General features: G+C 51.9%; 1 protein-coding gene across 1 annotated transcript; it reads left to right on the top strand.

The window, feature by feature from the left end:
* The first annotated feature begins 284 nt into the window (after window positions 1–284).
* On the top strand, window positions 285–22,135 carry LOC115891987 (transmembrane protein 130-like). Its single transcript, XM_030932331.1, is given in 9 exon segments — window positions 285–369; window positions 6,535–6,840; window positions 9,868–10,027; window positions 14,008–14,174; window positions 14,871–14,955; window positions 18,532–18,734; window positions 21,498–21,610; window positions 21,948–22,005; window positions 22,008–22,135. Coding segments are annotated over 9 exon segments (1,305 nt in total).
* Window positions 22,136–23,171: the final 1,036 nt, after the last annotated feature.

The following is a 23,171-nucleotide window of genomic DNA, read 5'->3' as shown; positions in this document are numbered from 1 at the left end:
GGGAGGGAGGACGCGGCGGTGGAGAGGGACGCGGAAGCAAGGGGCAGCAGGAGGAGGAGGAGGGCGCGCGGCGCGGCTGACGTGGGCCGGGGTCGCGCAGCAGGCTGTGGGCGGTGGCGGCGCGCAGCGACAGAGCGTCCCCCGGCGAGGACGAGGGAGCACTGTTCCCGCACCTCCCCGCACCGCCCGCGCTGCGCGCCCCGAGGAGCGGCCGCCGCCGTTCTCCAGCTGGAGCTGCATTCCCTCCGCGTCCACCCCACGTTTCTCCCGCTCCGGGCCTCGCCATGGCCCGGGCAGTGTGGTCGCGCCTCGGCCGCATCCTATGGCTCTCCTGCCTCCTGCCCTGGGCCCCGGCAGGGGTGGCCGCAGGTAAGGCGCTGGGCAGCCCGCCCCGGGCCTGGAACCGTCTCCGCGGGTGGGTGGGCCCGGGATCCGGGATTGCGGAGGTGGCACCGTGCGCCCTGAGCGCATCTCACTCCTCGGCTGAGGCCACTGCAGCGCCCTCTCCCCTCTCCTTTCACCCTTTTCTCCCTAAGTCGTCTGGGCACTGCAGGGGGCTCCCCGCCCCCCACCTGGATTCCTGCTTCCACCCCCCAGGCTGGCCCTGCCCTGGAAATCTGGAAACCGCGCGGGGGGGATGCCTGGGGACCATGCACCCGCTAAGGGAGGGGAGGATGAGGCAGAGAGGCGGGGATGCGCCAGGGTCCATCATCGCACCACAATCCCCCAGGCCCCCAGGGAGCACAGGATGGGCAACGTTTTTGCCTTAAAATGTCGCCTCATCTAGACGGGTTTTCCACCCCGTTGGTGCTGGCTTTGGGGAGATGTGATTTTGGAGCCCAGGAGGCCAGGCTGCCATTTCGTCTCTGGTGGTGATTTCCAAAATGGACCCGGAGCTGACAGGTTTCTGGGGTGTGTGTGTGGGCAGGGGGGGTGGGCAGGGTCGTGTGTCTACTGCCCCCACTTCCTCATCGCCAGAAGGCTAGCACCCACCTCTCTGCTACATTTTGGGAACCATCAAAGGACCCAGATTGAAGACTTGTCGAGGGACAGGTGGGACGTGGGCAGCTAAGGGGGTTGAATACCATCCAACGCTTTTCATCCCCCTCCCCCCTCATAAAAGAGCAGGAGAGAGAGAGCAAGGGATCTAATGAAAATTTGTGAAAGAAAAACCACGAGGTAAAAGAAAACCTGCAACTCAGGGATGAATTAGACGAATTTTATGGGCATTGCGTTTGGACAAGATCACCTATTTCCTCCTGGAAATACAGAAAAGGGATCTCTTGTCCATCAGGTTTATTTGTGTCCAGAGATTTTCAAGGTGTCCTCAATGGCAAAAGAAAAAGAACAAAAGAAAATAACAAAAGTGAATTATTTGGAAATCATGTGTGGTTCCCATTCTAGCCAATTGCACCCTCGATGTGGTCAAAATCACAGTGGCTGGGAGTGGGGTTGGGAAACGTATCTTCTCCCTCACCCGTGGGGTAGACTTTTCTACCCTTCCCCTTTCTGGAGTCTGCATGAATCAGGAATTTGTAAATCAGAAGTCCATGTACTGGACTATTAATTAATTCCGGCTTGTGTTACCCAGACTTTAGAGGTTCTCTTCTGAAGTGTTTTGGGTAGTCTGCATATTGTGTGAAAGGACTGATGTAGCCATTTTCTAGAATGTCCAGGGCCGCACATGCTGTGTTGTTGGAAAAGGTAGGTGTTTCTTCCATGGGCCAAGCTTCGGGGTGGTTGCCCCATCTCTTTTTGCTTTTGCCCCTTCAGCTCTGGGTGACTTGGGGGGCCCATGGAGTCCCCTAAACCTCTGCCTTGGCTGCTCCATACCCCAAGGTCATGTCACCTGGACTCCCAAACATGGAAAGATGAATTTTTTGTTTGTTTGAGATGGAGTCTTGCTCTGTCACCCAGGCTGGAGTGCAGTGGCACAATCTTGGCTCACTGCAACCTCCACCTTCTGGGTTCGAGCAATTCTCCTGCCTCACCCTCCCAAGTAGCTGGGATTACGGGCGCCTGCCACCACACCTGTCTAATTTTTGTATTTTTAGTAGAGGTGGGGTTTCGCCATGTTGGCCAGGCTGGTCTCGAACCTCTGACTTCAGGTGATCCACCCGCCTCAGCCTCCCAAAATGCTGGGATGACGGGTGTGAGCCACCGCGCCAGCCTGGAAAGATGAATTTGATGGGTGAGCAGCAGGCCCTGTGATTGGTTCCTTTGGCCACATTTGGCAAAGGCTTCCTGGTCCATTTCCACCCCGAATGTCCTGGTCATCCCTGAGACCCCTGAGGAACAGGGGCAGCATCACCCAGGGGCTGTGACACACCAGATTTTGAAAAAATAGACTGAGAAAAAAGTGTCCTTGGAGCCTGCAGGTGGTGGTGGGGCGGCGGGGGGGCTCCCATGAGCTGGGCCAGTGTCTGCAGCAACGTCTGCAGCAGACACAGCCCCTCCCTGCACCCCTCAATCCCCCCTCCCAGTCCCAGCCGGCTGCCCTCCTGATCCATTCCCCTGGCAACCGATCTGCGTGATGACATGCGCCTGTCTCACTGCAGATGCTGTTTGGCCATTAGCATGCAGCCGAATGTCCCTGCCACCTGCCAGTCTCGCTCAGGCCCATGGTCCTGGGCTGGGGTGGTGGGTAGGGGATGGGAAGGAGGAGGGTGCCAGGAGTTAGGGGGATAAGGGAGGAGGTGGTTTCTCATCCATGCACCTCTCTGTCCACAGCCTGGTCAAATGCTGCCTCCCAGCCAAAGAGGGGAGGGAGAGCAGAGCCTAACCAGGGTGGTACAGACTGGTTGGGTGGCCTCAGGCAGCAGCAGTGGCCCACACGGGCTTCAAGTCCCTCAATGTGATATACACACTGTATTTGTGTGAAAAAGCTCCCAAAGAGCACCTGAAATTCCCTCTTTGGGGTTAAGACACTGCAGGTCCCCTTTTCAATGCCAGCATTCTCTCAGAAGTGACCAGTTCTCGGCATCTTGACCTAAATGACTTGATATTTATTTATTTATTTATTTATTTATTTATTTATTTATTTATTTATTTTAGACAGGGTCTCTCACTTTGTTGCCCAGGCTGAAGTGCAGGGGTGCCATCATAGTTCACTGCAACCTCGAACTCCTGGGCTCAAGAGATTCTCCTGCCTCAGCCTTCCAAGTAGCTGGGGCAACAGGTGCACGCTACCATGCCCGGCTAATTTTTTAAATTATTTTTTATAGATACTGGGTATCACTGTGTTGCTCCGGCTGATCTCAAACTCTTGGGCTCAAGTGACCCTCTGGCCTCAAAGAGCTGGGATTACAGGTGTGAGCTGGCTAGGCCCGGCCTCAAATGCCTTTATACTTTAAGAAATTGCCCTGAAAGAAAGGGAAATGTGTAATGTGGGCCACAGCAGTGAAGGTGTGATGTGGTACTGAGGAAAGCTGGAGCTGGAGTTCCCCACGGGGACAGGTGATGTTGCTTCGAAGTGAATGAGATGCAGCTGAAAAAAATAATCTCAGCGTTGCCTGAGCACTGGAGGGGGCACCCCTTGCACCCTCGATTCCTGCTTCTACTTCCCAGGCTAGCCCTGCCCTGGAAACTGTGCGAGGGTGGCCCGCGCATCTGTCGGATGTCTGGGGACCACGTACCTGCTGAGGGAGGGGAGGACGAGGCAGGGAGGTGGGGATGTATCAGGGTCAGTCATCAAGCCACAACCCTCAGCCCCCAGGGAGCACAGGATAGGCAGCCTTTTTACTTTAAAATGCCACCTCATCTAGAGGGGTTTTCCACCCTGTCAGTACTGGCTTTGGGGAGATGTGATTTTATTTTATATATTTGAGATGGAGTTTCGCTCTTTTTGGCCACGCTGGAGTGCGGTGGCGCGATCTCAGCTCATGGCAACTGCCATCTCCTGGGTTCAAGTGATTCTCCCGCCTCAGCCTCCCGAGCTGGGATTACAGGCGCTTGCCACCATGCCTGGCTAATTTTGTATTTTTAGTAGAGACGGGGTTTCACCATGTTGGCCAGGCTGGTCTCGAACTCCTGACCTCAGGTGATCTGCCCACCTCGGCCTTCCAAAGGGCTGGCATGAGCCACTGTGCCCGGCCGAGATGCCATTTTAGAGCCCAGGAGACCAGGGTGCTATTTCTTCTGGAAGTGATTTCCCAAAATGGACCCGGAGCTGACAGGTTCCTGAGGAGACTTGCGGGGGGACCTTGTGCCCACCCGGTCATGCATCTACTTTCCCCACATCCTCGTTGCCAGAAGGCCAGCACCCACCTTTCGGTCACATTTTGGGAACTATAAAAGGACCCAGATTGGAGACTTGTCGAGGGACAGGTGGGACGTGGGCAGCTAAGGGGGTTGAATATTATCCAACAGTTTTCATCCCCCTCCCCCCTCATAATAGAGTGGCAGAGAGAGGGTAAGGGTTCTAAGGAAAATTTGTGAAAGAAAAACCACAAGGTAAAATAGTTGAAATAGTTGAAAACCACAAGGTAAAATAGTTGGCCTTTTTTAAAAATTTTTTTGAGACAGAGTTTCACTGTTGTCGCCCAGGCTGGAGTGCAGTGGCGCGATCTTGACTCACTGCAACCTCTGCCTTCTGGTTCAAGCGATTCTCCTCTCTCAGTCTCCCGAGTAGCTGGGATTACAGGCGCATGCCACCACACCTAGCTAATTTTATATTTTTAGTAGAAATAGGGGTTTCTCCATGTTGGTCAGGCTGGTCTCCAACTCCCCACCTCAGGTGATCCACCCACTTCGACCTTCCAAAGTGCTGGAATTACAGGTGTGAGCCACAGCGCCTGGCCAGCCTTTCCTGTTGAAAGCCCAAGCAGGTCTCCTGTGAGGTCCCTTGGGGGAGGGGCATGTTCTGCATTTCTGGGTCCTCCCAACACAGTAGGGATGGGGTCCACAGAAGGGACTCAGTCAGTGCCGCCTGGGTGAACAGTCTCCCGGGGCAGGGCTAGAGGTGGGCTGGTCCCTCTGCTGCACCTGTTCTCCAGGTGCCCCTTGGCAACAGCAGTACCAAACACCTGCTATGTGCCAAGCGTTGTGCTGGTCACAGGGACGATGGAAATGACCCCTGCTTTAGTGGAGACGGGGTTTCACCATGTTGGCCAGGCTGGTCTCGAACTCCTGAGTTCAAGTAATCAGCTTACCTTGGCCTCCCAAAGTGCTGGGATTATAGGTGTGAGCCATGGTGCCTGGCCGACAGCTGGATCCTTTAACCCTGACAGAGAGGGAGGAGTGAGAAGAGGAGGAATCCAGAGGCAGAAGACCAGCACTGTCCAGTAGATCTTTGGGCAATGTGGTTGAGCTCGCTGGCTCATGCCTGTAATCCCAGCACTTTGGGAGGCCAAGGCAGGAGGAGTGGTTGAAGCCAGGAGTTCGAGACCAGCCTGGGCAACATAGTGAGATCCCATCTCTACAAAAAAAAAAAAAAAAAAGAAAAAGAAAAAATCAGCCAGGCATGGTGACTTGGACCTACAAGTCCCAGCTACTCGGGAGGCTGAAGTGGGAGGATCACTTGAGCCCAGGAGTTTGAGGCTGCAGTGAGCTATGATCATGCCACTGCACCCCGGCCTGGATGACAGAGGGAGACCTTGTCTCAAAACAAAACCACAAGGATTCTGGGGAACGGTAGAAATGTTCTCTGTGTGGCCTGCCCAGAAGAGTAGCCACTAACCAAGGCCCTGCCTGGCTGGCATGAAAAGAAAATATAATTTGGGCAGCCTGGGCAACATAGACCCCCATCTCTACAAAAAATACAATAAAATAATTAGCTGGCTGTGGTGGTGTGTGCCTGCGGTTTCAGCTATTTGGGAGGCTGAGGCAGGAGGATCACTTGATTCTGGAAGGTGGAGGCTGCAGTGAACTGTGATGATTGTACTCCAGTCTGGGTGACAGAGTGAGATCCAGAGAAAGAAAGGAAAAGAGAGAGAGAGAGAGAGAGAGAGAGAGAGAGGAGGAAGAAAGGTAGACAAGAAAGAAAGAAAAGGAAGGAAGGAAGGAAGGAAAAAAAGAAAGAAGGAAAGAAAGAGAGAGAGAGGGAAGGAAGGAAGGGAAGGAAGGAAGGAAAGAAACAAAGAAAGGAAAGAAGGAAGAAAAGAAAGGAGGGAGACAGGGAGGGAGGAAGGAAAGGAAGGGAGTGAGAGGAGGGAGGGAGGGAAGGAAGGAAGGGAGGAAGGAAAGAAAGAAAAACAGAAAGGAAGGAAGGAAGAAAAGAAAGGGAGAGAGGGAGGCAGGGATGAAGGAAGGAGGGAGGGAGAGAGTGAGAGGAGGGAGGGAGGGAAGGAAGGAAGGAAAGAAGGAAGGAAGGGGAAATAACACTGAAGAGACTGTTATTTGGAGTCAGTGGGACCCAGTTTTGAACCTCAGTTTGATGTCAAATTGGCTGAGTGACCCTTGGGCAAGTCACTTGAGCTGCCTGAGCCTCAGTTTCTCCACCTGGGAAATAGAATAGTTGATGCCAGCCCAGAGGTGGCTGTGGGGCTCCTTGTCACATACCCTCCTGAAACACAGTCTTTGTTTCTGGGCTCCTAGGCTTGTATGAACTCAATCTCACCACCGATAGCCCTGCCACCACGGGAGCGGAGGTGACTATCTCGGCCAGCCTGGTGGCCAAGGACAACAGCAGCCTGGCCCTGCCTGCCGACACCCACCTCTACCGCTTCCACTGGATCCACACCCCGCTGGTGCTCACTGGCAAGACGGAGAAGGGTCTCAGCTCCACCATCCATGTGGTCGGCCATGTGCCTGGGGACTTCCCAGTCTCCGTCTGGGTCACTGCTGCTGACTGCTGGATGTGCCAGCCCGTGGCCAGGGGCTTCGTGGTCCTCCCCATCACAGGTAAGGGTCGCTCCTGTTTGTTAGTTTGCCTTCAAACCCTTGGTGCAGAGAAAAACATCCAGCTTCGCTAGGAATCAGATCAATGCAGATTAGGCCCATAGGTTCCTTCCCTGGGTCAGCCGAATCAGAAAGGATCTGAAAATCGCAGTGATTCCCCCCAGCAGGTACTGTGCTAAAATGGACACCTCTTGCTGCTGGGGGTATACATTAATACAACCCTGTGGAGAGCGGCTGGTCAATAGGTACCGATGGTTAGAAATTATTGTAGTCTCGGCTGGGCGCGGAGGCTCCCAGCACTTCGGGAGGTCGAGGCAGGTGGATCACCTGAGATCAGGAGTTTGAGAGCAGCCTGGCCACCATGACGAAACCCCATCTCTACTAAAAACACAAAAATTAGTGGGGCATGGTGATGGGCACCTATAATCCCAGCTATATAGGAGGCTGAAGCAGGAGAATTGCTTGAACCTGAGGGGCGGAGATTGCAGTGAGCCGAGAACGTGCCACTGCACTCCAGCCTGGGGGAAAGAGTGAGACTGCGTCTTAAAAAAAAAAAAAAAGAAATTATTGTAGTCTTGCGGTCATTCACTGGTTCTCTCTCCCCTCTTTCTCATCTTTCTTTTCTGTCTGTCTCTGTCTCTCTGTCCTTCTCTCTGTTCTCTATCTATCTCTGCCTCTGTCTCTCTGTCTCTTCTCTCTGTTTTTCCTTTCTGTCTCTCTCTTTCTGTTCTATGTCTTTGTCTCTCTCTCTCTCTCTCTCTGTCTTTCTGTCTTTGTCTCTGTCTGTCTCTTTATCTCTGTCTCTATGTCTCTTTGTCTCTCTCTCTCTCACATTCCAAGAGAAGATGCCCCTTTGCCCCTTTGGACTTTACAGTCTAATAACGAATTTATCTTCAGGAAATAAACCTGCATTTGGGTCATGCCTTATGCATGAAGATGTTCATTGCAGTAGTGTTTATAATAGCAAAAGAAGAGATAAACAAGCTAAGTGAGCAACCATGAGGGTACTAGCTAAATATAATGAAATCATTTATACCACTATTAACAGTGACCCTTACAATGAGTTTGTAATGCCATGGGTAAACACACATGCATGTAAAATTACATATTAAAAAAGCAAAGCACAGAATTGTCTAACCCAATAATCTGTATTTAATATATGTGTATATTAAACACACGAGCAAATACTTTGTCACACTTCAAAACGGCAACAGTGGTAGAGTTGAATGATAGTTAGTTTCTTTTCTTCTTATTTTATGTTTGAACATTTTCCAAATGAGCTCTATTGAGCATGCCTTCCTTTCCACTTTTACTAATTTTAATTAATTAATTATTATTATTATTATTTTTGAGACAGTCTCCCTCTGTTGCCCAGGCTGGAGTGGTGGCGTGATCTTGGCTCACTGCAACCTCCACCTCTCCGTTCAAACAATTCTCATGCCTCGGCCTCCGGAGTAGCTGGGACTACAGGTGCTGGCCATCATGCCCAGCTAATTTTTGTATTTTTAGTAGAGACAGGGTTTTGCCATGTTGGCCAGGCAAGTCTGGAACTCCTGGCCTCAAGTGATCTGCTCACCTTGGTCTCCCAAAGTGCTGGGATTACAGGTGTGAGCCACCGTGCCTCACCAGTATTTTTTTTTCTTTTTAAAGAAGTAGACACAGGACAGTGGTCCCAGTGTGTGGAGCTGTGATCAGTGGAACTGCTAATTTTTCCTTTTTTCTGTTTTTTTTTTTTTTTTTTTTGAGATGGAGTCTTGCTCTGTCACCCAGGCTGGAGTGCAGTGGTGCGATCTCGGCTCACTGGAAGCTCTGCCTCCCGGGTTCATACCATTCTCCCGCCTCAGCCTCTCAGGTAGCTGGGACTGCAGGCGCCCACCACCATGCCCAGCTAATTTTGTTTTTGTATTTTAGTGGAGATGGGGTTTCACCATGTTAGGGTGGTCTTGATCTCCTGACCTCATGATCCGCCTGCCTCGGCCTCCCAAAGTGCTGGGATTACAGGCGTGAGCCACCGTGCCCGGCCATTGGAACTACTAATTTTTCTAGGGTCACCTGACATTATGAAATATTTCCCAAAAGTTCCTTTCAAGGCTTATGCATTTCCTTCTTTTTTCTTTTTCTTTTCTTTTTTTTTTTTTTGAGACGGAGTCTCACTGTGTCGCCCAGGCTGGAGTGCAGTGGCGCGATCTCGGCTCACTGCAAGCTCCGCCTCCCGGATTCATGCCATTCTCCCGCCTCAGCCTCCGAGTAGCTGGGACTACAGGCGCCCGCCACCTCGCCCGGCTAATTTTTTGTATTTTTAGTAGAGATGGGGTTTCACCGTGTTAGCCAGGATGGTCTCGATCTCCTGACCTCGTGATCTGCCCGCCTCGGCCTCCCAAAGTGCTGGGATTACAGGCTTGAGCCACCGCGCCAGGCCTCTTTTTTTTTTTCTGAGACGGAGTCTTGCTCTGTCGCCCAGGCTGGAGTGCAGTGGCGCGATCTTGGCTCACTGCAAGCTCTGCCTCCTGGGTTCAAGCGATTCTCCTCCCTCAGCCTCCCAAGTAACTGTGACCACAGGTGTGCGCCACCACACCCAGCTAATTTTTGTATTTTTAGTAGAGGTGGGGTTTCACCATCTTGGCCAGGCTGGTCTTGAACTCCTCACCTTGTGATCCACCTGCCTTAACCTCCCAAAGTGCTGGGATTACAGGTGTGAGCCACAGTGCCTGCCCATGCATTTCCTTCTGACCTTGGCCATCTTTTGTGCCAGAAAGTTCAGGGTCCTGGTGAGAGGGGACAGGAGAGAAAACAGTGAATGTGACAAAGTCCTCCGGTGTTCAGCAGTGTTCATGCAGCAGGGGGAGGGTGTGGAGGCCTCTGTGTTCAGGGGTCTTTGGGGAACGGGGGGGGTCCCCTCTCCCTGCCTAGCTCTGACAGCCAGAAGGTCTGGCCAGGGAAGTGGTGGCTTTGACAGCTGCCCACGAGGTCTCTATCTGGTTCCCTGATCCCTGAATCTCCAAGACTCATCCTCCCATGTCTCTCTCTCAGAGTTCCTCGTTGGGGACCTCGTTGTCACCCAGAACACCTCCTTGCCCTGGCCCAGCTCCTATCTCACTAAGACCGTCCTGAAAGTCTCCTTCCTTCTCCACGACCCGAGCAACTTCCTCAAGACCGCCGTGTTTCTCTACAGCTGGGACTTTGGGGACGGGTAGGTCCCTACCCCTCTGCAGGCCCTACAGCTGTCACTGGTGCCCCACTGTCTCACGCACTGTGCAGGGTACTCTGAATCTCGCCACTTTCATTTTTATTTTTTATTTTTTTTTTTGAGACGGAGTCTCGCTCTGTTGCCCAGGCTGGAGTGCAGTGGCCGGATCTCAGCTCACTGCAAGCTCCGCCTCCTGGGTTTATGCCATTCTCCTGCCTCAGCCTCCCGAATAGCTGGGACTACAGGCGCCCGCCACCTCGACCGGCTAGTTTTTTCTATTTTTTAGTAGAGACGGGGTTTCACCGTGTTAGCCAGGATGGTCTCGATCTCCTGACCTCGTGATCCGCCCGTCTCGGCCTCCCAAAGTGCTGGGATTACAGGCTTGAGCCACCGCGCCCGGCAATTTTTTTTTTTTTTTTTTGAGGTGCAGTCTTGCTCTGTCATCCAGGCTGGAGTGCAGTAGCGCCATCTTGGCTCACTGCAACCACTGCCTCCTGGGTTCAAGTGATTCTCCTGCCTCAGTCACCCCAGTAGCTGGAAGTACAGGCTTATACCACCACACCCGGTTAATTTTTTTTTTTTTTTAGTAGAGATGGGGTTTTACCATGTTGGCCAGGCTAGTCTTGAACTCCTGGCCTCAAGTGATCTGCCTGTCTTGGCCTCATGCTGGGATTACAGGTGTGAGCCACAATGCCCAGCTAATTTATTTATTTATTATTATTATTATTATTATTTTAGTAGAGACGGGGCTTCACCATGTCGGCCAAGCTGGTCTCGAACTCCTGACCTCAAGTGATCCTCCCACCTCAGCCTCCCAAAGTGCTGGGATTACAGGTGTGCGCCACTGGACCCACCTGAAGCTCCTCACCTTTCCCTGCTCACTCTGTCTCCCTTCAAACATCTTTTAAGCACCTCCTCTCTGCCACGCTTGGGGATCCTGGGGTACACTAGTGAATCAGTCACTAGCCCTACCTTTGTGGTGTCTTCACCTGATAAAGGAGGACATTGGTGCCCAAAACAGTCATTTAAGGAAGGTCAAGGTGCATAGGACTTTTTCCCATTTGACCTTGAAGGGTACCTAGCCAGCCATTGCTAGATACAAGGTAGAACCCAGGTGCTCTGGCTTCATTTCTCTTTATTCCACCCTTTTAACTTTTTGTCTCTTTTCCCCTTTTTTGTGGAGGAGAACAGGGTCTTGCTATGTTGCCCAGGCGGGTCTTGAACTCCTGGGCCCAAGTGATCCTCCCGCCTCTGCCTTCTTAAGTGCTGAGATTACAGGTGGGAGCCACTGTGCTTGGCCCTACTCCCTCCCTTCCCTTCCCGCCTCCTTCCTTCCTTCCTTCCTTCCTCCCAAAGTGTTGGGATTACAGGGGGTGAGCCACTGTGCCCAGCAAAACTCAGAATGTGGATTTCTAACTCTCGGTGACAAAAGCAACCTGTGGTCAAACACTCAGGCTAGAGTACAGTGGTGTGATTATAGATCACTGCCACCTTGACCTTCCAGCTTCAAGCAATCGTCCCACCTCTGCCTCCTGAGTGGCTGGGATTACAGGCATGCACCACTATGCCCTGCTAATTTTAAAACTTTTTTGTAGAGACAGAGTCTTACTATGTTTCACAGGCTGGTTCTTGAACTCCTGGGCTCAAGAGATCCTCCCATCTCAGCTTCCCAAAGCATTGGGATTACAGGTGTGAGCCACTGTGCTTGGTTTCCCTCCCCCTCTTTTTTAGAGACAGGGTCTTGCTCTGTCACCCAGGCTAGAGTGCAGTGGCACAAACCTGACTCACTGCAGCCTCAATCTCTTGTGCTCAAGGAATCCTCTTGCCTTGACCTCTCGAGTAGCTGGGACCACAGGCGTGTACCACCACACATGACTATTTTTTTTAATGTTTTGTGGAGATGGGGTCTTGCTATGTTGCCCAGGCTGGTCTTGAACTCCTGGTCTCGAGCCATCCTCCCGCCTCAGCCTCCCAAAGCACTGGCATGACAGATGTGAGCCACCATGCCCGGCCAGATCATCTCTTTAGATGCCAAAAAAGTGTTAGTATGAACAGAAATGAACATTCAATGTAATATCAATAAACTAGAAAAAGAAGTTGCTGGAACTAACAACTAACATTATACTGAGTAGAGAACTTAGAATATGTTTTTGTTTATGGCCAGGCGCAGTGGCTCACTTCTATAATCCCAGCACTTTGTGAGGCTAAGGTGGACAGATCACTTCAGGTCAGGAGTTCAAAACCAGCCTGGCCAACATGGCAAAACCCCATCTCTACTGAAAATACAAAAAAAAAAAAAAAAAAAAATTGCTGGGCATGGTGGCACGCGCCTGTAGTCCCAGCTACTCAGGAGGCTGAGGCAGGAGAATTGTTTGAACCAGGGAGGAGGAGGTTGCAGTGAGCCGAGATCATGCCACTGCACTTCAGCCTAGGTGACAGAGCAAGACTCTGTCTCAAAAAAAAAGATGTGTTTTTGTTTTTGTTTTTGTTTTTGAGATGGAGTCTCACTCTGTTGCCCAGGCTGGAGTGCAGTGGCGTGATCACGGCTCACTGCAACCTCTGCCTCTTGACGTCGAGATCCCCCCACCTCAGCCTCTTGAGTAGCTGGGACCACAGGCCTGTAACATTACGGCTGGCTAAGTTTTGTATTTTTTGTAGAGACGGGGTTTTGCCAAGTTGCCCAGGCTGGTCTCGAATTTCTGGGCTCAAGCAGTCCTCCCACCTTGCCTTCCCACAGTGTTGGTATTACAGAGGGTGAGCCACCATCCCTGGCAAAACGTGGAATGTGGATTCTCTAATTCTTGGTGACAAAAGTGACCTGTGGTCAAATACCTTTGAGGAATCATTGCATTGAGATGCTGGGGGAACCTGGCTCTAGATATGTGGGAATAAGGCAAGGGTGCTCCTTATCAGGGTCCATCAATATTATTCTGAAAGTTCTAACTTACTCAGTAAAGTTAAGAAAATAAGTGCAGGCCTATGGTGGCTCACGCCTGTCATTCCAGTGCTTTGAGGGGCCAAGAGGGTGGGGGAAAACTTGAGCCCAGGAATTCGAGACTAGTGTGGGTAACATAGGGAGACCTCGTCTCTACAAAAAATACAAAAATTCGCCAGGGATGGTGGCACGTGCCTGTAGTCCCAGCTACAGGTGGCTGAGGTGGGAGGACTGCTTGAGCCTAGGAGTTCAGAGACTGCAGTGATCTGATTGCACCACAGCACTCCAGCCAGGGCAACAGAGCAGAACCTTATCTCTAAAAAGGGGGAAAAAAAAAAAAAAAAAGAGAGAAAGAGAGAAAGTACAGTATAAATACTGGAAAGCAGACAATTTGCAGAAAAGATCATTTACTTGAAAAATCTGGATGGCAGCTTTGTCCAACAGAACTCTCAGCTTAGCAGAGTGGCTCATGCCTGTAATCCCAGCACTTTGAGAGGCTGAGGTCAGAGGATCACTTGAACACAGGAGTTCAAGACCAGCCTGGGCAACATAGTGAGACCTTGTCTCTACAAAAAATCATATATTAGCTGGGCACAGTGGTACACGCCTGTGATCCCTGCTACTTGGGAGGCTGACACAGGCGGGCTGCTCAAGCCCAGGAATTCAAGGCTGCAGTGAGCCATGATTGCACCACTGGGTGACAGAGTGAGACCCTGTCTCAAAAACCAAAAGCAACAAAAACAAAAAATTTTTGACAAAAAATTCTTCTATCTTTACCACATGGGGCTGTTGAGCCCTTGAACTTTGGCTAATGTGAGAAATTTGTAATTTTCCTGAATTTTAGGCCCTCTCTGGCCTCAGTTTCCTCATCTGGGAAATGGGTCAGCTGACCTGGAGCCCTGTGATGACGGGTGTGCTCACTGGTAGCTGGGAGTCTCACTGCACAGCCTCCCCTGACTCTGGCAATCCCATGAATCACTTCTGAGTTACAGGAAGGGGAAGCAGCCATCTGCTGTCTTCCTCCTCTCTCCTCCCTGTCTCCTAACAGGACCCAGATGGTGACTGAAGACTCCGTGGTCTATTATAACTATTCCATCATCGGGACCTTCACCGTGAAGCTCAAAGTGGTGGCAGAGTGGGAAGAGGTGAAGCCGGATGCCACGAAGGGTGTGATGCAGAAGACCGGGGACTTCTCCGCCTCGCTGAAGCTGCAGGGTGGGTGTTCAGGCAGGCTGATGCAGTCTGGGCGTTCCAGAGTGGGGTCACCATAGGCACAGATCACGGTGGCTCTGGGCTGGACCCACATCCTGTCTCCTGGAGCCCCACAGACCTCTGAGGAGTGTCTATCATACCCCTGCTTCAGACAGGGCGCTGCAGGCCATGGATGGGATCATGTGGCTGTGCAGTGGCTAAGCGGCCCTCGCGCCCGGGGCCGCCTGAGCCTAAGCACCCAGAGCCTGAGCCGGTGATCAGCTGTCTACTGTGAATTGGCCAGTCCATGCCATTCCCTGTTCCCCGGCCCCATCGGCCTCCCACCGAGGCTCACCCCAGGGTGGGACGGTCTCCATCTCTCCCTGGCTTTGGCAAGATGGAGCCCTTGGGCAGCTGCAGAAGATGTATTGGTTCTTACTGATGGGATGGTGCTGCCCTGTATGACACGGACGATGACTTGGCAATGGGCGGGACAGTCGTGTGTTTCCTGCCTTTTCCAAATTCCTCCCTCTGAGCTGGCTCCAGACCTGCTGCTGACAGGGAAGGGCAGGACCCAGAGGAACCCTGCACAGACCTGTGACCTGCTCTTAGGAGAGGGCAGAGGGGAGGACAGGGTGGTGGTCACACTACCCTGTGCCCTGGGAGCCTTGACAGCAATCCTTAGCTACCAGGTCTAACGGGGTTCTCTCGGCCTTACAGACACCCTTCGAGGCATCCAAGTCTTGGGGCCTACCCTAATTCAGACCTTCCAAAAGATGACCGTGACCTTGAACTTCCTGGGGAGGTAAGTGAACTCCGGAGTGCACTGTGGGTGCCCCGTGGGCTCTGCACATCCACTTTCATGGTGACCCCAAGTGTGTTTCACTCTGTGACGGACCCCAGTCTGGGACCTCGTGGAAGGGCAGTGCCACTCTGTCCTGAGGCTGGGCCATGGGGAGAGCATGGGCTCAGCTCCAGTCTTTATTTTATTTTTATTTTTAATTTTTTTTGAGACAGAGTCTCTCACTCTGTCGCCAGGCTGGAGTGCAGTGGCGCAATCTTGGCTCACTGCAACCTCTGCTTCCCTGGTTCAAGCGATTCTCCTGCCTCAGCCTAGCTGGGATTACAGCCACACTCCACGATGCCCAGCTAATTTTTGTATTTTCAGTAGAGATAGGGTTTCACCATGTTGCCCAGGCTGGTCTCCAACTCCTGACCTCAAGTGATCCACCCGCCGTGGCCTCCTAAAGTGCTGAGATTATAAGGCGTGAGCCACTGCATCCGGCCTTTATTTGTATTTTTTAGAGACAGAGTTTCGCCCTGTCACTCAGGTTGGAGTGCAGTGGCACCGTCACAGCTCACTGCAGCCTTGACCTCCCAGGCTTAAATGATTCTCCTGCCTCAGCCTCCTAGGTGGCTGGAACTATAGGTGGGCACTACCATGCCTTTCCAATTTTTAATTTTTGTAGAGCTGGGGTCTCCCTATGTTGCCCAGGCTGGTCTCAGTCTCCTGAGCTCAAGCGATCCTCCCAGCTTGGCCTCCCAAAGTGCTGGGATTACAGGCATGAGCCACCACACCTAGCCCTCAGCTCAATTCTTGAGGTCCCAGGGAGGGAGGACCTGCCTTTTGGGGCTGTATTCACCGTGGGCATGGAGACAAAGGTTGGGAGGGACCCCTCCTGTTGAGAAGCCCTCTGTGTATAACGTGGCCTATTTTCCAGCCCCCAGGCCTTTGCCCTTGCGGTTCTTTCAGGGTTCTCTTCTCTCCCATTACACGTCCAGATGTTTCTTATTCTTCTAAGCACCTTGGAATGCCTGCCTTCAAAAGCCTTTTCTAAGGCCGGGCGCTGTGACTCATGCCTGTAATCCCAGCTACTTGGGAGGCTGAGGCAAGGGAATTGCTTGAACCTGGGAGATGGAGGTTGCAGTGAGCTGAGATCCTGCCATTGCACTCCAGCCTAGGCAACAGAGCGAGACTCTGTCCAAAAAAAAAAAAAAAAAACCAAACCTGTTCTGCCCTCCAGCCTGCACAGGGGAGCTTGCACCAGCCAGCAGAAGTTGATCGAGCATCTGCTTTGGACTGGGTGCTTTTCTGGAAGCTTCTAGACCAGAGTAGACAAGACAGAGCCACTGCTTCCAAGGGTTCTGTGTACAGGGTAGGGCACCCCACATGACACAGAAGCAGATCATCCCAGGGGATTCTCATCAGCCAGTCTACTCAAGGCAGCCTGGCCCAGGCTCCTGGCAAGAACAGCATCAGGCTGTTCAGTAAGTGAGGAGACACAGATGCTGAGTGCATTCTGTCCACGAGGGTGCCCCTCCCTGGAGCCACTGGGATGGATAGAGCAGCAGACATCAGTGGTCAGGGCCCAGACCTTAAAGGACTCTTTTTTTTTTTTCCCAGACAAAGTCTCGCTTTGTTGCCCAGGCTGGAGTGCAGTGGCACAATCTCAGCTCACTGCAACCTCCGCCTCCCGAGTAGATGGGATTACAGGTGCATGCCACCACACAGGGCTAATTTTTTGTATTTTTTGTAAAGACAGGGTTTCATCATGTTGGCCAGGTTGCTTTCAAACTCCGGACCTCAAGTGATCCGCTCACCTCGGCCTCCCGAAGTACTGGGATTGCAGGTGTGAGCAACCGTGCCTGGCCAGTCCTTGAAGGACTCTTGTCCCCACAAGGGGACACATGAGAGGGATGCTAGGCCAGACAGAGAGTTAGCAATGGAGGCCAGGGGAAGAGGAAGATGAGCTATGAATAATTTAGGGGTTGGAGGTAGTTTTCACGGGGCGTTGGAGGCAGGAGCTCAGGATGGGGAGGATGGGAAGCCCCGTGGGTTTAGCAGCCCTGATCTTTCAGGTGGCACGAGTGTGTGGCTTTTCCTGCGGACCTGGGGTTGTGTGGAATTGGAATGTTCATTTCACATTCCTTGGATGGACCTGCATTTTCCAGCTTCTGAGCCTATGCTTGTGGAATGTGGATAACTTGGAATGCCCTTATCCTTTCTCACCCATCAAAGGTTCATTTATCCTTTCAGATCTGCTCAAATGCCTCCTCCTCCAGGAAGCCTTCTCTGGCTACCTCATTAAGAATGCTCTCATGGTCAGGGACGGTAGCTCATGTCTGCAATCCCAGCACTTTCAGAGGCTAAGGTGGGTGGATCACTTGAGGTCAGGAGTTCAAGATTAGCCTGGCCAACATGGTGAAACCCCATCTCTACCAAAAAAATACAAAAATTAGCCAGACGTGGTGGTGCATGCCTGTAGTCCCAGCTACTTGGGAGGCTGAGGTGCAAGAATCACTTGAACTCAGGAGGCAAAGGTTGCAGTGAACCAAGATCGTACCACTGCACTCCAGCCTGGGTGACAGAGTGAGACTTTGTAAAAAAAAAAAACAAAACAAAACACAAAAATGAAAACAAAACAAACAAACAACTCTCTCATGCTGGTTGCAGTGGCTCACACCTGTAATCTCAGCACTTTGAGAGGCTGAGGCAGGAGAATACTTGAGGCTAGGAGTTGGAGACCACCTTGGGCAATATAGCCCAGGGCAATATAGTCCCATCTCTATAAAAAATTAAAAAAAATTGGCCAGGCACGGTGACTCACGCCTGTAATCCCAGCACTTTGGGAGGCCGAGGCGGGCAGATCACCCGAGGTCAGGAGTTCAAGACCAGCCTGGCCAACATGGTGAAACCCCGTCTCTACTAAAAATACAAAAATTAGTCAGGCATGGTTGTGCGTGCCTGTAGTCCCAGTTACTTAGGAAGCTGAGGCTCAAACCCAGGAGGTGAAGGTTGCAGTGAGCCAAGATCGCGACATGGCACTCCAGACTGGGCAACAGAGCGATACTCCATCTCTAAATAAATAAATTAACTAATAAAATAAAATAAAAATTTAGTTGGGCATGGTGGCTGGTGCCTGAAGCCCCAGCTACTCGGGAGGCTGAGGCAGGAAGATTGCTTGAGGCCAGGAGTTGGAGGCTGCACCAAGCTATGATTCAGCCACTGCACTTCAGCCGGGTGACAGAGTGAGTCCTTGTCTCATAGAAAACAAAAACCAAAAAATGGGACGTGCCTATTATCCCCCTGGGCTTCTGTGGTACACCATGTATGCCATCGGACCCCTCATTCTGCCTCCGGTGAGCAGTCTGTGTGTATCTCTGCCTTATTCACTTGGAATTCCCTTGGGGGTCCGGGACCATCTCTTTTGCACCATAGTGTCCCCTGGTCTGGAATGCATGAAGCTGAGTCCAGGACAGCTTGATGTCCTGTCCTGGAAAGGACACTGAAGTTCCTGCCCACCTGGCCTGTCTTGGACTTGGTCTGTGCTGACACGTTTTACTGAGCCTTTTCTTAAAAACCGCCCCCATTTCCCTGCAGCCCTCCTCTGACCGTGTGCTGGCGTCTCAAGCCTGAGTGCCTCCCGCTGGAGGAAGGGGAGTGCCACCCTGTGTCCGTAGCCAGCACAGCGTACAACCTGACCCACACCTTCAGGGACCCTGGGGACTACTGTTTCAGCATCCGGGCCGAGAATGTCATCAGCAAGACGCATCAGTACCACAGGATCCAGGTGTGGCCCTCCAGTAAGTGACACTTCGCCTTCTGCTCCAGTGCCACATGGGCAGTCAGGCCTGTCCACCCTGCCACCACCACCAATACGCTCCTACCAGCCAACCTTACCAAGGTCCTCAGCAACGAAGCCCACCAGCATCAGCACCATCATTAACCCTACTGACTCCAGTGATGGCCAACATCAGCGTTGGCCAACTGTCAATACCACCACCACCAAACTCTCCACTCCCACCAGCAACCAACTCTGCCAACCCCAGTACAGCACCCATCGATTCTACCAGCACCACCATCAACACCAGCACCACTAACAACTGTAACCAACTCAGACACCACCATTACCATATGTTCTCCTGACAACTCTTCCAGGACCACCAGTGCCACCACTAACGACTCTATCAGCATTCTCACCAAGTCACCTCAATGGCCCCTGCCCTTACCCACATCTATAAGCCCATGCCACTACCTGCCCCAATGCCAGCTTCGTGGACCAAAAGCAACCATGCCAATGTCTTCTCCCACATATTTCCAAGACCACACACGTCCCCAGCGCAAACACTTTTGCACCAAATGAGCCACCATACTTGCAATGTTCCCTCCCTCATCACCATCACGCCTGCCCCAGCAGTTGCCACTACTAAAACCAGCATCCCCAACAGTAACTCTGCTCAACTCACAGTGTGGTAGTGAGTCTTCCAGCAAGAAGGTATTGCATATCATTAATAAGGATGCCTGGGCTAGGCAAGGTGGCTCCCAGGACTCTGGGAGACTGAGGTGGGTGGATTGATTGAACCCAGGAGTCTGAGACCAGCCTGGGCAACGTGGTAAAACTCTTGTCTCTACAAAAAATATAAAAATAGGACAGGTGCGGTGGCTTGTGCTTGTAATCCCAGCACTCTGAGAGGCCAAGGTGGGTGGATCATTTGAGGTCAGGAGTTCAAGACCAGCCTGGCCAACATGGTGAAACCCCGTCTCTACTAAAAATACCAAAAAATTAGCTGGGTGTGGTGGTGTGTGTCTGTAATCCCAGCTACGAAGGAGGCGGAGGCATGAGAATCCCTTGAACCTGGGAGGTGGAGGTTGTAGTGAGCTGAGATTGCACTGCTGCACTCCAGCCTGGGCCACAGAGAGGCTCTTGTCTCAAAAAACATATATATGTGTATATATATGTGCATATATATACATATATTTTATATGTGCGTGTATATACGTGTGTGTGTGTGTGTGTGTGTGTGTGTATGTAGAGAGAGAGAGTATGGCATGTGCCTGTAGATCTCTGCTGTGCTACTCGGGAAGCTGATGTGGTAGGATCACTTGAGTTCAGGAGGTTGAGGCTGCAGTGAGCCAAGATCGCACCACGGCACTCCAGACTGAGCAACAGAGTGAGACCCTGTCTCCATGAATGAATGAATGAATGAATGAATGAAGAAAGAAAGAAAGAAAGAAAAGGATGCCCAACCTTCTTTCTTGAAATACCCTTCCAAAACCATCATCGGGTCCCAGCCCCTGGCTTACGGTCATAGGCTTTGCTGATGACAGCATTGGGTTCTACAGTTCATCTTTATGGAGGACTCTGGGAGCCCCAGACAAGTACGTCCTTACATAGAGTAGGATCTCAGGTCCTGAAGGCACCATCTTTCAGATGCTCAACCTAGTCCTACCTTTGACGCTACAAAAGGGGAAACTAAGGCATAGGGAGGCAACAAGACTGGATGTTAGCCTGAGCCTGAGCCAGGCTTTCAGACTCTGGTCCTGGGGTAGGAGTTAGTTCTTCCCAGTGCTCCCAAGCTCATGCCAAACCCTGCCAGCTGCACCTGTCTTCAAGGTTGGTCCTATGGATGTACCTGAAGCTGTCACTGTCCTCTACAGTCTCCCCAATCCCACTCTGGGCCCTGAGAGGATGCTACAGTCCGTCTGGGCCCTGGCTTACTTTGTGGGCATTGTCAGGTCACTTGAGCCCTGCGTCTCTCAGCACCCTCTAGGGACCAAGTTCCAATCAGGAACCCCCTGAATTCTGCAGAGAAGATAGCAGTACAGGTAATCAATGCCAACTTTTCCTGGGGAAACAGACACTCATGGCAGAGCATGAGGGAAAAGGGAGAGGGAACCCACACTTTCTGATCACCTACCACATGCCACACACATCAACACCCCTCTTCTTGTTGCATCTCCTTAGCAGTCTTGCAGGTCAACATTAGCAGGAGGTAGCATGTTCAGAGCTAGGATTTGAACCCACAACTGTTTAACTTCAGACACTGGACTCTTTCCATCATACCACTTCATTGCAACAGGTTTAGTGGGTGAGCCTGGAGTTGCCAGAGGGTGGAAGCTGAAGCAGTGCCAACTGGGTGACCTCACAACAGAGCTGCCCTTCCCAAAAGTGTGTCACCCAAGAGAGCAAGAAGGAGCTGTGGTGTCCTTTATGGCTTAGACTCAGGAGCCATGCACTGTCACTCCTTTCATCTGTACACTAGGAGCTGGTCACTGAGTCCAGCCCTCACTCAAGGGGTGAGGAATTTAGCTGCCACTCTTGGAAGTTGCTATCAAGTAACTTGTGGATGTATGCTGAAAGCCCCCCACCCAGACCCCAGTTTATTTTTTGTGAAGTCCTGGATTTACCTATTGGGGTTACCCAGTTGGGATGCATGTACACAAGGGTAAAAAAATCACTGGTAAGACTTGACCATTCATTCCCTCATTTGTTGTGCTTGCTTCCTGAGAACCAGCACTGCAGCACCAGCTACCCAGTCCTGTAATGTTACCTCTTTCATTCCCAGGAATCCAGCCGGCTGTCTTTGCTTTCCCATGTGCTACACTTATCACTGTGATGTTGGCCTTCATCATGTACATGACCCTGCGGAATGCCACTCAGCAAAAGGATATGGTGGAGGTGGGTACTCAGTGGAATGGAGGCTGGAATACTGGGCCTTGCCTAGAGAGGATCTTTAGAGAGGGTATGGGGGCCAGGCCAGGATGCCTTGAAGGGGTCTTGATGTCACAGCGAGGCTCTGGGACTTTGGGGTGACATGCCCAAGAGGCATCTGTAACCAGGAAAAATTGCTAAGTTGTGTCCCATCTGATTTATCTCCTATGTCCATCTCTTGCATCTGTGTGGTACCAGAAAGGTGTTTCTGTGCACTCTGCTGCCAGGCAGCTGAGCTCATAAGGCCACCTGATGGGGCTCCTGGTGGGTGGGTGATTGACCCGTGGGATTTTGTTCATCATAGGTGGCTGATTTTGACTTTTCCCCCATGTCTGACAAGAACCCGGAGCCACCCTCTGGGGTCAGTGCTGCTGCCAGATGTGCTGTGGGCCCTTCTTGCTGGAGACTCCATCTGAGTACCTGGAAATTGTTCGCGAGAACCATGGGCTGCTCCCACCCCTCTATAAGTCTGTCAAAACTTACACTGTGTGAGCACTCCCCCTCCCACCCCATTTCAGTGTTAAATGACTGCTGACTTGGAGTTTCTGGCAGGGTGGTGTGCACCACTGACCAGGAGGGGTTCATGTGCGTGGGGCTGTTGGCCTGGATCACCCATCCATCTGTACAGTTCAGCCAATGCCACAAGCCTCTCCCTCTCTGTAACCCCTGCCCCCAGCCATTCACCCATCTGTACAGTCCAGCCACTGATGTAAGCCCCACTCGGTTACTACCCCCTTGACCCCCTACCTTTGAAGAGGCCTCATGCAGGACTTTGCTGCTTGGGGTGTTCCATGTTCACTCCCAGGTGGGCCTGGCTGCCCACTGCCCATTCCTCTCATATTGGCACATCTGCTGTCCATTGGGGGTTCTCAGTTTCCTCCCCCAGATAGCTCTGCCTGTGCCAGAGAGCTAGAAAGGAGGTCACAAAGGGTTAAAAATCCATAACTGAAGGTTGTACACATAGATGGGCACACTCAGAGACAAGTGTGCATGTACACACACACAGAAATATAAACACGTGTCACATGGAGATTTCAGATGATTGGCTCTGTATCTGGTTAAGTCGGTTGCTGGGATGCAGCCTGCACTACAGCTGAACGGAAAATTTGACCTCCAAGCAGCCCTGACAGGTCCTGGGCCGGGCCCCTCCCTTGTGCTTTGTCTCTGCAGTTCTCACACCTTTTATAAGGGCACCCTAGTCCCTGCTTGCTGGCAGGGGACTGGATGGGGGGCAGTACTAACTCTTAGTGAGTGCAGAGTGCTTTATAAATATCACCTTATTTTATTGAAACCCATATGTGAAACTTTCATCGAGGAAAAGGACTTGCAGTGGTAGAAGAGGTTGAATCAGTAGGGACTTGGGTTCCCTGTGTGTGAGGGGGGCATTCTTGCCGGCCAGCTGCTCCCAAGGTGGCCCTTGAGAAGGAAGAAGCAGGATGACAGAGCCTGAGCAGCGGAACCAGCCTGCACCCTCCCCTCTGGCTCAGCGACCTGGGCTGTGGTTTGAGAGAGACAATAATGAGGCCAG

Source organism: Rhinopithecus roxellana, chromosome 6 (genome assembly GCF_007565055.1).
Source record: "Rhinopithecus roxellana isolate Shanxi Qingling chromosome 6, ASM756505v1, whole genome shotgun sequence".
Taxonomy (NCBI): Eukaryota; Metazoa; Chordata; class Mammalia; order Primates; family Cercopithecidae; genus Rhinopithecus; species Rhinopithecus roxellana.
The sequence above is the reverse complement of the archived record's forward strand: the minus strand, read 5'-3'. Positions and strand labels throughout refer to the sequence as shown.